This window comes from Sinocyclocheilus rhinocerous, unplaced genomic scaffold, assembly GCF_001515625.1.
Source record: "Sinocyclocheilus rhinocerous isolate Xijiao unplaced genomic scaffold, SAMN03320098_v1.1 scaffold2199, whole genome shotgun sequence".
Taxonomy (NCBI): Eukaryota; Metazoa; Chordata; class Actinopteri; order Cypriniformes; family Cyprinidae; genus Sinocyclocheilus; species Sinocyclocheilus rhinocerous.
The window spans coordinates 1,103,959-1,119,631 of NW_015659020.1; the positions used below are offsets into that span (position 1 = coordinate 1,103,959).

General features: G+C 35.4%; 2 protein-coding genes across 2 annotated transcripts in view; both read right to left on the reverse strand.

Moving 5' to 3' along the window:
• hmcn2 (hemicentin 2) overlaps nucleotides 1-3,690 on the reverse strand; it is an 86,131-nt gene extending 82,441 nt beyond the window's left edge. The window contains exon 1 of the mRNA XM_016531809.1: nucleotides 3,435-3,690. Within this exon, the coding sequence (XP_016387295.1) occupies nucleotides 3,435-3,690 (256 nt within the window). The remainder of the gene's footprint in view (nucleotides 1-3,434) is intronic.
• A 4,103-nt stretch (nucleotides 3,691-7,793) lies between these two features.
• The window catches only part of ncs1b (neuronal calcium sensor 1b), a 28,801-nt gene continuing 20,921 nt past the window's right edge, over nucleotides 7,794-15,673 (reverse strand). Inside the window, exons 4-8 of the mRNA XM_016531824.1 lie at nucleotides 12,634-12,712; nucleotides 12,049-12,137; nucleotides 11,866-11,943; nucleotides 10,719-10,841; nucleotides 7,794-9,059 (exon numbers count right to left, since the gene is read on the reverse strand). Of these exons, the coding sequence (XP_016387310.1) occupies nucleotides 10,743-10,841; nucleotides 11,866-11,943; nucleotides 12,049-12,137; nucleotides 12,634-12,712 (345 nt within the window). The 3' untranslated portion in view covers nucleotides 7,794-9,059; nucleotides 10,719-10,742. The remainder of the gene's footprint in view (nucleotides 9,060-10,718; nucleotides 10,842-11,865; nucleotides 11,944-12,048; nucleotides 12,138-12,633; nucleotides 12,713-15,673) is intronic.

The window sequence follows — 15,673 nt, forward strand, 5'->3', positions numbered from 1 at the left end:
AAGGAATCAAGAAACATCTACATTACATACTAATTGTGTACAAAAGCTTTAAAAAGCCTTTACGAGACCATAGTTTTGGAAAGTCTATCACAACACTTCAACAAGCATATCCCTGGGGAGCAGGAGTTTTTAAAAGATTAACCTTCTTCACCCTCATTAAAGAGTTTTAAACAGTGTGGATTAGGTACAACCAAAGCTTCTTCCACAGATATGACCCTACTAATGACTGTCTCTAGATCAGACTAACAAACTAGCTACAGACCCAGCCAACTCCTAATCACAAAACACATTTGTCCCGGATTCTACCTCATCAACAAATGACTGTCTTGAAACTTTTGACAGCTGAGACAATAAATTAAAGACCATGCAAAATTCCAGCAGTCCTCATGCAATACCAGACTGGGTGCATAACCTCATTGCATCATTGTTTAAGATTGTCATCATCCACCTAGATAATCTCTGACCTCTTCCCCTTTCACTACTATATCTCTTGTGTCTATCTCTCCCATTCTTTCGTCTCTGGATGAATTGTGTCCTCCCTGAATTTGGCACTTGTTTGGACTCACTCAGAAGCTGATTGATTAGAGAGCTGAATATATGGCACATGGATGAAAAAGCATAAAGAAGATGTATTGTTTATGATCTGAGTATGGGTCAGATATCCCATATGGTTTATTACTTTGCCCCCCCAAAAATAAAAAAATACATATATAATTTTAAAAGTTATTAAAAAATAGAAGACAAAGAGGTGGATTACAATTTGACAGTGCTTTGGGAAAATGGACAAAAGAGAAAAATTTGGAATATGTCTGAGGAAAAGTATATCTTCTTCTGAGAGCGAATAGGACAGATCAATACACCATTATTTAATAAAAAAAAACATTTAAGTTATGATCTTCGCACTGAATGCCAACAAACTTTATATTGAATCCAAATTTTGTGTTATATTACATTAGAAATAATAATAATAATACATTATAAATACTTACATTAATGATTTTGTCAATATTAATATTAATATTACAAAATCAGGCTATGCTGAAAAAAAAGCATAGAATGATTTTTTTGGTTTAAAACCAGTGCACTTAAAATCAGTGTAACCCATCTCTAAATCAGCTTGAACCAGCTTAAACCAGTTAAGACCAGCAAACCAACTAAGGCTGATTTAGTGTTTGTTTCAGTCTGTAATTATATTATATTATATTATATTATATAAAACGTATATTGAGAATATGTTATCAAAATTAATATTATTTTACATGATTATTTTATAAACATTCTCTGCTTAAAACTAGCATAGCATGGTCAAGCTGGTCTGTTTTGCTAGTTAAGAGGGGTTTGGGTAAGTTGTAAACATAAAACTAGTTAAACCATCTGTAAACTGGCTTGGAGGCACAGCTAAACCAGCTTAAACCAGCTAAAACCAGCAAACCAACAAAGGCTGGTTTAGGTTTTTTAAACTTGTACTATTATATTAGATTATATTATATTAAAAATAAAAATAAATATTAAGGTCATTTTATCAACATTAATATCAATATTAATATAACATCCTCAGCTGTAAACAAGCATAGGCTTGTCTGTTTTGCTAGTTTAGTGGGGTTTGGGGAAGTTGTAAACATCAAATTAGTTAAACCAACTGTAAACGGACTTGAAATAGCAGCTAAACCAAGTTTAAACCAGCTAAGACCAGCAAACCAACTAAGGCTGGTTTAGGATGTTTGAACGTACTATTATATTTTACAATATATATTCATGATATTTTATCAACATTAATATCAATATTAATATAACATTCTCAGCTGTAAACAAGCATAGGCTGGCCTGTTTAGATGGTTTGGGTTTGGTTAAACTATCTGTAAATCAGCTTGAGAGAGTAGCTAGACTAGCTTAAACCAGCTAAGACCAGCAAACCAACTGAAGCTGGTTTAGTTTCTTCCAGCAGGGTTCGAAACACAAACACAAATACTAATGAACTCAAGCAGCAATGCAACCAGTTCTAACATTCATTTTCATTTTCTGCACTTTCTCCATCCCTCTCTCGGCTGTGAGGGGCCATTAAGTTGCGTTTCTGTAACGCCTTTCTGTCTGTCTTTGTGATCTCAGCAGTTTACAAGGTCCCCAAGGGAAGGCCACATTAAAAGGTGAGGGAAGGACTGGCACCATCCCCCTACCAGTCTAGGACTGACGTCTCTCCTCTGACTGGGGGGCTGGGTTGAATCTTCCGGAGAATTGGATGGAGGACTGGGGGTGATTGTGTTAATTACATACTACCAGACAACATGTGCTTCTCATCAGCTCCTTGGGCACCCTGCACCCTGTGTAAGCATACCTGAGAACACAGTATTCTCTCTGCAGTCTGTGACCAGATGTGGAATTTAAACAGATTTCATGAGCATGACAAACATTCAGTAATAGACAGAAAAATTATGATGTGATTTGCAGATTAACCTGCTCAAAATTCACTGAACAAAATGTAAATGGCAAAAATAAAATACAATCCTGCTGCTTAAAGGTGCACTCAGTGAGTTTTGTTAATATGTAGCTTATGGATTTTAGTCAGAGTAGCACTATATTTAAATTGGACAGAAATGAAAATGAGGCTGTGACGACGGAAATACAGTGTGTATAATGCATTATACTGTTGTTTGACAAATTCAACATAAAACAGTTTTGGTGGGAAGAAATGTGAAACAGGAACTTTATACAACGCATGTTACTGTAACGACTGTAAGTCTTTCCCTCACAGCCTAATTTTCTTCAACATTAAATTCAATATGGCATCGATAACCTGACTATAGCCAGTTGGCCTGACACCCATTGGCCTGGATGCCTTTACTAACTGCTGACATTTCACACCAAAACTGTTTGTTTAGCTTTTGTTTCACGTTGTGTGTTTTTCTTGATTTCATGTAAATGGACATTATTGGATTAAATGTCAACATTGTTGGTGATTTATGTTGTTACATGTTTTATTTTTTTTCCTATTCCTTTCATACCATCCTGTTTCTAAAAATATAAAGTAATCATGTTATTATTTTTGTCATAGTAGTAGTAGTAACTTGGTCATAACTAGTTGATCGTGTGATGTTAACATGGTGGCTCCCATGAGAGGGCAACCTGCTACATGTAGAATAAAACATACTAAAACACACAAAAACTGACAGTGCATCTTTAAACATCACTCCATGATGCCATGGATCACTACCTTTCAGCGGTCCCTGGTGGTGAAGATGTTCCTAGCAGCCCGAACACCTTTATTCATATTAGTTCCCAGACATTCTTTAATGCTTGGCCTCACAAACTTCATCAAGTGTTACTCCAGTCAGAAGTTATTTATTCTACGGAATCACTTTTATGAGGTAAAGTAACTGACATGGATCATTTATTATTGACTTTAATAATAAAGCTGAAATATAGGATTGTGCAACTACCTGGATCATGGAAAGGAACCAGCACGAAGTTCTTGATTGGTCTTGTTCTGCGGCTCAGGGTTCTCTCCAAGATCCGAGAAGCACCGTCTATCACCTGTTTGAGATCGTCGTACATAGAGCCGGTAACATCGAAGACAAAGGCCAGTGTTGAGGCGCTGTCATCCGCGCCGAAGTGTCTCTTCACCGGCGAGACGGATGAGGAGAGCGCGCTGGTGGTCAGCGCCAAAATGAGGAAACTAACGATAAACTTATTCATTCTTGCTTGAAATTCATTAGACCTCTATTTAAACGAGTCATATGAAGAAATAACCGTAAAAACGAATTATTAAAAAAATTAAAAGATGTAAACCAAGTGATTGTGGGAGAAAAAAAGATAATGAGTTAATTTACAAAAAAAAAAAAAAAAAGTTTTAAATTGTCCCTAAAGAGATAGGAAAAAAAGTTCGAATGTAAATAATCCTACTCGCGCTGGACAAACGCTACATGGAGTAAATTCCCTGCGTCTTGTCCCATCCTTGGCTGAGTTTCGGAGAAAACTTGTAAGAAACGCGTGGACCCTCTGGAGCTGAACACTGCAGTGTTGGGGAGGGGTGTGAGGAGTCCTTACAACCTGATTTTTTTGTATGTAACTTGACCCGACTGTGACTCCCAACCCCATCCCACATGGCCTGCTCCAGTTTAACAGTGAGCTACTCAAGAAACCCGTGCCAAATGCCATGAGAGAGATTGGACTACTGTATAACACTGTATATTGTTGTGCCCATCTTCTACAAACTAATAACAAAGCCTGACAGGCAGCTCTACTACAAAACATATGATGTTTATCAGAATTAGTGTTGCTCAGCACTTATGCAATTACTTTCTAACACTACTTTGTTGACACTGTAATGTAAAGTGTGACTGGAGGAACTGATGACACTGTGGGGCAAGTTGTCTTTGTTTACTCTGGTAAATATTTCCGAGATTTCATTTTGAAAGTCTCTGAGTAGACACATACCTTAAAGTCTTGGCTAAAAGAAAGAGGTTCCACTGTTATTTCACTGGAAAAAAAGATACAGTTTATTCAACAGACATTGAAAAACCAGTGGGGCATGTTGTCACAAATTAACCTATACTATTAAACAGCTTATTATAGACTTGTAACCTAGATTTAAACAGTACAACAAATATGTTATTAACGAAATAACGTAATAACAAATCATTTTAAATAGTATAAAAATTAATCAGTTGATTACATTATAATTAAAAATGTGTGACATTTATGAAAAATACCCTTGCCCTAAAAACACATTTCAAACTTTCAGTTAAAATAATCGACTTATAACAGAATGTATGCCAGTGTGGTTTGGTTTATTCTAATTTACAAGCATTTTGAAACTAACATACAAAACCAAAAATAGAGAAAACATGCACTCGGAATTACTAGACCCAAACATAACAGATACTAAAGTATAGCCTTTGTGACAACTAGCCCCAACCTTTCTTACATTCTTCTTGGGAGGAATATTTAGTGCATGGATAGGGTTGAAATAATTTTAGGTTTATTAATAGAGTGAGTTTATACTCAGCTGCTACACAGCTAATAATATACATGCTATTCTCTGGACTCGGTTTAACGTGTGGCATAAATGACAAAGCTCCAGTAGAGGCATCCCAGATGCTTTCTGAAAGGAAAGACTCTGGATACGCCTCGACCCCTTTGTATATCCGGATAAATTATGCTGCTATCAGTAATTCTCAGATACATCAATCAATCCTCACGTAGCTTATGGTCATAATGTCATTTATTGTTGCTTTAACTTGATAGCGAGGCAGCAAATGCTGTCAAGTTGATAACAGAACATTACAAAAAAGGAAGGAAAGGAGGTCTTTGAGGATGTCAATGACCCAGTAACCTCAAAAAAAAAAAAAGCAGTCAGTACTATTTACATGGTAGCTTTTAGATTTTTCTGGAACGACACCAAAAAGAAATAGCATAGGCTTTATGACAGTATACAGATATTGTTTCTGCGATAATTTGATCTAAAACCAACAAGAAATTTGCTCTCAGGTCAGCACATGGTTGGTCAAATGATCAAGACGCGCCCAAATAGCCTTGCCAAATAACACAATGCCATTCAAAGACATTGAACTTAGGAAATGATTTCATCTTCAGCATGGGCATATAGTTATGTTTGGTCATTGCAGAAGTCTTTACTATAGCACTGTTTAAAATAAAGGTTCTAAACTTTTTTTTTTGTTTTTTTTTTGCATTATTGTCATAGAAGAACCATTTTGGGTTCCCCAAAGAATCTGTCTGTGAACAGTTTTTAACAGAACCATTTTTTTTCTCAGTGTGAAGGACATTTTAACTATACTTTAACTATAAGTCACTTTTGTGCAATGGAAAAGTTCTGTAGATGTTAAAGGTTCTTCAAGGAACCATAGATGCCAATAAAGAACCTTTATTTTTAAAGGGATAGTTCACCCAAAAATGAAAATTCTGTCATTCATTTGCCCTCAAGTTGTTTCAAACCTGTAGGAGTTTCTTTTGTTGAACACAAACTGAAGATATTGGTAACAAAACAGTTATTGGTAGCCACTGAGTTCCATTGTATTTCTGTCATTATTTACTCACCCTCATGTCGTTCCATTACTTCTTCAAAAAGTAGATATTTCGAGAAATATCCCACTTTTTAAAGTCTGTACAGTGAAAGTCAACAGGATCCAGTGTAGTTTTGTTGTTTCAGTTTCATTATACTGTATTGAAAAAGTTGAAACATTCTTCAAAATATCTTCTTTTGTGTTCCACTGAAGAAAGAAAGTCAGGTTTGGAATGATATGACGGTGAGCAAATGCTGAATTCTGGGTGAACTATCCCTTAACTTAACAGTCATGGAAACATTTTAAATTGAAAGCAAAATGTTAATGAAAAGATTAATAAAACGTTTATCATATTTTCATATCAGTTTACCATTAGAAAAACAGTGCGTCTGTTCAGATGAAATACTCATGCTGTTTGCCTGCATCCTTCCAAGCCTTCTCATTTTTCCAAACAGCCGGTTCATCACCCGCTGCACTTAACAATGTGGGATAAATAATCCAGACCTCACTGCAAAAACCATGTTTATGACCCTTCATGTAACAATTCGAGCCTGTGCGAAACATACATTCCTCTGCTCCTCTATTCACTGTTATTCTCTAGCTGTCCCGTGTGACTAGGGTGTGAAGTCTGTTTTGTTTTAGTGCTGGATCGGGAAACTAAGCCTGCGAGCTGAGCGTGGGGTCTGTCTTACTTTAGTCAGCGAGAACCCTTTTAGTTATTGCTGATTCAGAAGCCCCAGATGTCGTGTTGACTGGGCCGCCAGCCTTGAGTACCGCATAATGAAACGGAAGACGTGCCATAGACGCACAATGAGAGCTCCATTACTGCAGGGCTAGGCATGAACTTTCAAGAGGCAGCAACAAGCCATCACAAGACTTGGCTGATACCTAAAACCCTTGTGTGCCTTCATGAACTGTTGCAAGGTTGCAGTGCCATGCATCGCCAAAAAAACAAAACAAAACAAAAAACCTTCAGTCATATTTGAAATGATACAGTACAACTTTTTCATGACAAGGACCTCAAATTTTTTCTACAAAAGGCTGCTATATTTTTTATATGTGAGATCTATGTATACTGTGTGAGAGATGACTGATTATATTTGTTTGACATAAATATGCAGATTTTATTTTTCCCTATTTTTTCTCTCATGATTTCTTAAAAGCAACAATAATCAGTAATAATATTACATCTTAATAGATTATTTTTAACAATAATGCTTTACATTTTATATATTAAATTTTATTTATATACATTTTAATAGATTATTTTAATAATACAATTTTAAATACATACATTAAATACATTTTAAATACATTATATGTACATATATACAGATATTTCTTGCTCACCAATGCGGCATTTATTTGATGAGAAATACAATAAACAAAAAAGTCAAGTATTATTACAATTTAAAATAATTGTCCATTTGATTGTAATTTAAATTGTAATTTATTCTTGGGATGGCAAAGCTGAATTTTCTGTGTCACATGATCCTGCAGAAATCAGTCTGATTTGGTGAGCAAAAACATTTCTTATTATTATGAATGTTGAAGGCAGTTGTGCTGCTTAATATTTTTGTGGAAACTGATACATTTTCGTTCAGAATTCTTTTATGAATATAGAGTGTATTATACAACAGAATTTAATTGAAAAAGAAAACTTTTGAAACTTTATAATTGTCATTACTTGTACTTTTTATCAATTTAATGCATCCTTGCTGAATAAAAAAATATATATATATAAAAAAAAAATCTTAACAGTGCTCTTGTGGTTCTCTGAAAATGGCACATATGGAGAGTGAGATGTCTATTTTATATGTTTTGTATGGTGAATTTGATTTATGCTCCTTTAGGGTGACAAAATTAATTACTTCAGAGATTCATTGCCCACAGCGAATTGTTTTGAAAGCGTGCCAGCGAATCCATTGTGCTGATGGAATACAAGGTCTGTGAGCCTATGGAACACTGTCCTATTATGAGCACAGCAATTCTACACATACCACACAGTAATGAAAATGGAAGCAGCCATTGTCGAAATATCAAGAGGGGACACATCAGATATTAAAACCTCCATCTTACTTACTGACGGCAAATAACATTAGAGGCAATTATGCAGTGACTCAAATTTAATCATCAGCCAGAGAGTGACTGATAAAGCATGAGAACCACTCAAACCCACCCGGCACATACCCAATTACTTGCTTTGAGAAGAGAGTGTCATAGTTCAAGTCTATGACTTTTGTTTGACAGGAAAAGACAAAGGCAGAGGTATAGTTGAAGTTAGCAGATGGTGGACTGATTGTTTCTTCATTACAGAGGTACTTACATCAGTTTTGAGGTGCAACTGTTCAGGAATAACAGTGTAGCATGTTGCTTGGTTACAGTGCCTTGTTTAGGAAGTAGCTTGAGTACTCTGCCAGCAATGAATGGGCAGCGCACTCTTCACAATGGGAGCTGTGTATTGCAAATATAATAAATGAATCTCCTTTCCCATTCAAAGTTCCAAAGAAAAAGCAAAACAGGATTACAGTCTTTCATTCCAAGAGGCTTTTAGAAACGTTGAGGCTTGTAACAGCTGCGATCCATACACTTTAAGGTAAACAAGAAATAAATAAAATATCAACAGTCTCTTACATTATATATGAAGCGCACATCCACAACATCCCAGCAAGGTATGATTAAAAAATCTGAAATGTTTACACATATTTACATTTATAATTTAGGTTTTTCAGCATGCTTTTCTTTAACAATCAGTGCCATCCATATAGTCTCCAGTAGGTTTGTTCGGCAGAAAACAAGCACTGGTGTAATTCCAATGGAATCCTGCAGTTTAGCATTCACACACACACACGCGCGCGCACACGCACACACACACACACACACACACACGCTTCAGAATGACAGGTTCTTCGTTTCTGTCATTGTTGGCTGAAATGTGATTTGCTTGTGGTGAGACTTCTCAGTCTTAAGTGTCCAGAATGAGAGGTCAAATGACGAAGAATGGCATTGTGGGATGGCACCGCACTGGATCCTTTGCCGTACCTGTACAACGACCATCAGAAAATGCTCACAGTGAGGGATGGGTAATTTTATTTAAAGGGATAGTTCAACCAAAAATGAGAAGTCTGTTTTTAATTACTCACCCTCATGTCGTTCCAAACCCCTAAGACCTTCGTTCATCTTTGGAACACAAATTAAGATATTTTTGATGAAATCTGAGAGCTTTCTGACCCTGCATAGACAGCGAGAGACCTACCACGTTCAAGACCCAGAAAGATAGCACGAACATCGTTAAAATAGTCCATGTGACATCAGTGGTTCAACCTTAATTTTATGAAGCTACGATAAAAGTGCGCAAAGAAAACAAAAAGAAAGACTTCATTCAACAATAAATGGGTCTTGAATGTGGTAGTTGTGTTGCTATCTATGGAGGGTCAGAAAGCTTACGGGTCTTACGGGTTTGGAACAACATGAGGGGGAGTAATTAATGACAGAATTTTCATTTTTGGGTGAACTATCCCTTTAAGAAAAACAGCTCACTTTCAATTCATGAGATTGTGTTGAAATCCAGCTGGTGAACAACAGGATGTTCAAAACTGATTTTAAATTGGAATGACAGGAAGAGGAATTTACTAAATTGTAGTTTTAATTAGTTCATTAGTTGTACTTTCATTAGTTCAAAACAAGTTGTGCAACAATATAAAAATAATTCCATCACTGACTATTTATTTCTACGTATCCCTTAAAATGTAGAATATACTTTTTCCTCAACTTATTTACATTCTCCTCTTAATGTTGCTTTTCTCTAAAATGTCTATACTGTCGAAACAATTAATTAGTTATTCAACTTCAATTTAGCCATAAAGCACCACAAAATATACAATGTACTGTTTTTAATCTATTTATTATAAAGATCCATTGAGTCCTAATAAATATAAAATATATTAATATAATTAAACAATGATGTTAATTCTCAAGTCTATTAAATGCTTCAATATGAGTAAATTATGGAGTTCATGGAAAGAGTGCTCTTCCACCATATAATAAGAGACAGAACTTTAATTATTAATGTCATAAATTGTTTTTGAAAATACTCAACTCAAATTCAAGTTTAAATTCAGAAACTCAATCATATACAAGGCTTTTTCAATTCAATTCTGAAAGATGTACACCTCTCGCTCAATGCTGTTGTACGTTTTTTAGTACACAAGTACACAATATGACTTCCATTAGGTGAGATAAGGCCAGCAAATGAATGCACAGCTGACCTTGATATGATCTTAATGCCAGAAACACATAAATAACAGTAATAGTGTCTTTCCACCAATTACTGGCTGAATAGAAGTTATCTGTCATTCAGCAAAGGCTATAAAACTCTAAAGCATAAAATGGACATCCTAAATTTAAAAACAATCACCCCATTTCGATATATCTCTTCCTATATCCTTTTCCTGGCACTCACTGGCAGACAGCTCCTAAATAACTAATTTAAGAGAGTGATAGGTGCATCATATTTGGACAAATGCCCTGTTTTCTGCTACTAAGGACTATGTGACTCTTCTCTTTACACTGTTATCAGTGAACGCCAATGATTATGAATATAAAAGTACACTAAAACAAGTGTAATATGTAAAACATCGGATGTACTGTAGTCAGGATTTAATGAAACTGCAGGATGCATTTCTATTCAGCACAACATACCTGTATGCTTAAGACAAGCTGTTACTATACAAGGCCATCATAGAGTGACAGAGCTTGGACAATAGAGGGATCTGCCTTTGATCCCTCCTGGAACTCCTGCAGGGTCAGCTTCCCATCAGCATTCTGGGTAAACAAGCAAACATTGTTTAGAATCACAACTGTCTCAAATGCTGAGTATAAACAACTATGTGTTATTTTAAGGTTGTTTGTGGTTATACGCGAATGCATGACACTTCAAACGAATGTGGAATAGACTTTAAGGTTATATCAGTTTACAAACTAGAGGATACTAAAAAAAAACAGCCATGAGGATTTTCAATTATGCATGAGGAAAACACTCTCCCACTTTTAAGATGCTCCACATGCCCAGCAGGGGGCGAGTGCTAACAGGCTGATCCATTGAGGAAAAATTCACAACCGACTGTTTCTTTCACCTTATGTGGCTCAGTGTAGTACTTGTTTGAAGAAGCGTTAAGTCTTTAAAATAACCCTACTGGTTCCTCTTTGGGTGCAGTTCTGATCTGAGATTGCTACAGTATTGGAAAGCATTCCATCTCTGTCAACATTCCCAAACAAGTCCTGATCTCATCTTTCAGGGCTTGAAGAGGGCTTGAGTAGGCATTAATGCTAGGCTCCAATGTTAGCAGTAGCGCATGCCAAAATGGCGTTTATAGACCAGAGGGCAGCATTAGTGACGCAAGCTTTACCACAGATATGAGCTCTTATTCCCTACTGTATCCTTGATCTGCACTGGATTGATGATGAGAATGTAGTTAGTTAATTGTATCAGAGCTATAAATTAGCCATTTTCTTGATGGTTTTAGTGAAGGTTGATCGATAATCATTACTGTTGAGTTTGGACTGCATACAAATTCTTAGTTTTTAAGGAATATTCCACCCACAAATGAAAATTCTGTCATTATTTATTCACCCTCATGTCATTACAAATCTGTGCACATTTCTTTCTTTTGCAGAACCAAGAAAATATTTTGCAGTTAGTCTGCTTAAGTGATTTCCAAAGATTAAATAAAATAAATCCACTAATTGAATAAAATAAACAGCCCGCTGCACAATAACACTCGGTTTTGGTTTGGATTATTAACTGGTTCCGTGTGATTGGGGTCAGGAAGAAAAAGGACATCCGTACTTTATCCATCATGGCAAAAATGCGATCCACTCTCTTCTCCGGCGTGTTTTCTTCTTCTGGAAGGTCCACTGTGTTTCCCTTAAAAAAACGCAAGTAATGTTAAAGACATCTGAGAGATTTTACTCATTAAATGAATGCCATATGTTCCGACTGTAGTTACAGTTGAAATGAACGGTGACTTACCACCATCTGATAGATTGCGTCTACGATATTGAGCATTTCATCACGTGTGATATAGCCATCGTTATCAAGATCATAAAGCTTGAAGGCCCCTAAAGTGTGTAACAAGAAGTCATGGTGAGTGTGCAGAAATACTACGCTGCTAAAAGTTTTCTGTGAATGTGCAAGACTTCCGATTCATTAGCCGCTGTAGGGAAATAACGAGAATATTAACAAAGTGCAGTAAACAGTAAACTGTTTGCAATACAAACCAGTGTGTTTATATTTAAGATAATACATTAAAATAATATGGTAAGAAATACCAGTTTGCAATATCAAACAGCAAAATGAGCTGTTTTGTGTGTGTGTGTGTATATATATATATATATATATATATAATATTATTATATATAATTTATACACACACACACATATATATATATATATTTTAAATACATTGATTTTTAAATGTGACAAGTGTCATTGCTGGGATTTTGTATTTTAAGAATGCTTACTGTTTTATGAAGCATCTCACAAAGGTACTTTACTCCTTCTGTCTTTCACTGATTCTCACTTGAATGGGCTTTTATTAATCAAAAACTTGCTTACAGCGGAGCTTTTCATCCAAAGTCCCACGTGAGGTCACAGACAGGGCCTGAATGAACTCTGAGAACTCAATCCGTCCATCCTGTGAAAAAAAAATATATATATTATTGCCCATTTATTTAAATTAATTTCTACAAACAGCCTACTAATACATTTTAACACTAAAAGCTAACATTAGATCATACACTATTAACTAACAATAAACCCTGTTAAATGCTGTAAAAACAATTGTTCATAGTTTTTTCATGATGTCTAATGCACTAACTAAGTATAGAACCTTATTGTAAAGTGTTACCCAGAAGCCTTCTGTTGATTGGCAGAATAAAATGGGCCAGTGGGCTGCTATTCCTGTCCACCCCCTGCTCTTCCTTGGGGCTACAGGCTGGCACCACCAGCCATTACAAAATGCATTCCACTTCCAAATATTCAGCAGATACGTTATGACACATTTTATGATTTGTCTATTGAAACTCTCTAGAGCAAGAGAGGTAAATGAATGCAGTTTCATGTTATTTAGTACACCGCTTTAAGATCTTTCAAAATATGTTTTAAAACCTCAGGGGGTGGAAACGCTCAACTTGCTTGTTCAAACCTTGTGAATTTTTCTGACTATGCACTCTGTTTTCTGTCATCTTCACATCAGATCGAACTGGTGGGCTTAAGGAACTTTTGAAGAGGCACTAACAATGACAGACAGCATTTAGTTCATGTGAATAAAATTATCCAATCAAAGCATTGTTCCACTGGTAAGCTTTCACACCCAGGTGACCCTGCCTGATTTGCAATTGTTTATTTTTGCAATGTATTATTTCAGACTGAACTGTTCTTGAACTACAGAGTACAAATAGCATGTAAAAAAAAAACTGCAATTATGCATGTCAGCAATTAGACTATATACTAAAGGCTCACTATAGACAACCAAAGATAAATGTCTACAAAAAGCATTCACTACCCTTGCACTTTCATAGATTTTTTTGTACTATACCATGAAATCTGATATATTCAGCCAAAAAAAAGAAAGAAAGAAACAAGGTTAGAAAAAATTTAATTTAACCAAATACCTCAAGGCCCTTATAATACTTAAAATAAATAAATAAATAAAACACTGACAAATATAACTGATAGTTAACTATTCATAATCTAATAAGAACCAATTATAAACCAGATTTCAACATGATAACATGCATCAAGCATCCTGCATGTTGCTTTACTTCTTACTTTTTTCTTTACTACAGAGACTCCAGGAATAAAAGATAGAAAAAAAACCTTCCCAATGCCAAGCTAAATAATAACAATAATATTTAAAATTAGAAAAAAAACAGAAAACAATAATAAAAAGTAGTAAATTTTCCTAATACTAATAAATAAATGTATAAATCATAATTTTTTTTATAAATTACTACAATGTAGTACTAAAGTAGCTTAAAGATACAATAAAAAATAATAGCTACATTACCTACAATGTAGCTATTACTGTATGTTCTCACTCACTGATGGAACAAGAATCAAATTCATGTTTACCTACTGAATTCCTCTGTATTACCTCAATCCATTTTCCTTTCAACATTATGAGTTTTCCAGTTCTTGCTATAAAACTGAATCTAGCATGCAGTGTTAGGTTTCAGTTAAATACAGCCTTGAGGTTCAAAGGTTCAGTTTGGTGTCATCAAACCACAGAATCTCATTAAACCAAATTGTTGCATTTCCTATCTGCCTGGGGCAAACTCTAGGTGACTCAACTTTCTTGCCACCCTTCCTTATGAGTCACATTTGTGAGTGTATTTGCTTTCGCTGTCTCATGCAGTCTGTCATGGAGAACAACATCAGTTACTGTTACTGCCCTACTACACTTCCACTATTCAGAGCACTACATTTTGGAGGACAGCCATTTATTTCATCTTTTATCTCACTTTTAATGATGCCTTTCATTATGCTCAGAGTTGTATTCCACAACATAAAACATTACTTATATCCCTGCCTAGACTTGCATTTTATATGATCTGCTTGAATGTTACATGGTCATAAGGGTTTAGTGTTTCCTTGAAACCGCACAAAGTGGGCTTAATTTGTAAATGAAACATTGCCGGATCCAAATCAGCAGTAAAAAGGCGCCTTGACCGACACTGACAATACAACTTCAGTTTTCCCGGAACATTCAATGACGTCACTAAACAGTGATGCCACAACTATAAGAGCATCGTTCACAAGTTTCTGCATGGACCTAACTAAGCAGCCTAGGTTTTCAAACCCTGGGCCAAAAATGGGTCGCCAGGATGATTTAAGGAAATATATGTTAGTTACATTAAAAATAACAAAATTTGTTTTCATAAAAATAAAATACAATCATAATCTGTATCGAAAAGGTATATAAATATGCTAAATATATCTGACATAAATAATTAACAGATATGTGAGGTGCGGCGATCCACTAACAAGTTCACAGAAAGGAAACCGAGAACCGAGATGACAACGCGCATCCTATTTGTTTGCTATATTTTACAAAAACACAAATGTTCTGTTTTTATTGTGAGTGTGCAAAAATAAAAGTAAACACTTTGCGGTTTGTCTTACTCTTATCTGTATGACCAAAAATTGAGTATTTAATGTTTCAGCTGTTTGATCGCGCCGACGCCTCGCACACACACACACACACCACGTATTCTAGCAATTCAAACTTGCCATCGCAGTCTGTTCATTATCAAAATAAAATACAGTCAGCCAAACATATAAAAGGTTACACTGATCAATTTAAAGAGTCCGTAGTATAACCGGTCTACAGCTGTTATGCCATGCGCATTTTTGCGCATGTGAAGAGGATGATTTTTTCCGTCAATATACGAACGTGCATGAAGCCTAGTCTACATTATAAATAATAGTTTAAAATTGAAATTCATTGCAAATATGGAAACATTTAGATTTGTGCCGAATGAGAGAGGTACGTGAGCCCAACGGTTCTTTCAGTTTGCTTTGTTTTTGTTTCTTTAGCTTTATATATATATATATATATATATATATATATATTTCATTCTTGATCTGTTCTGCA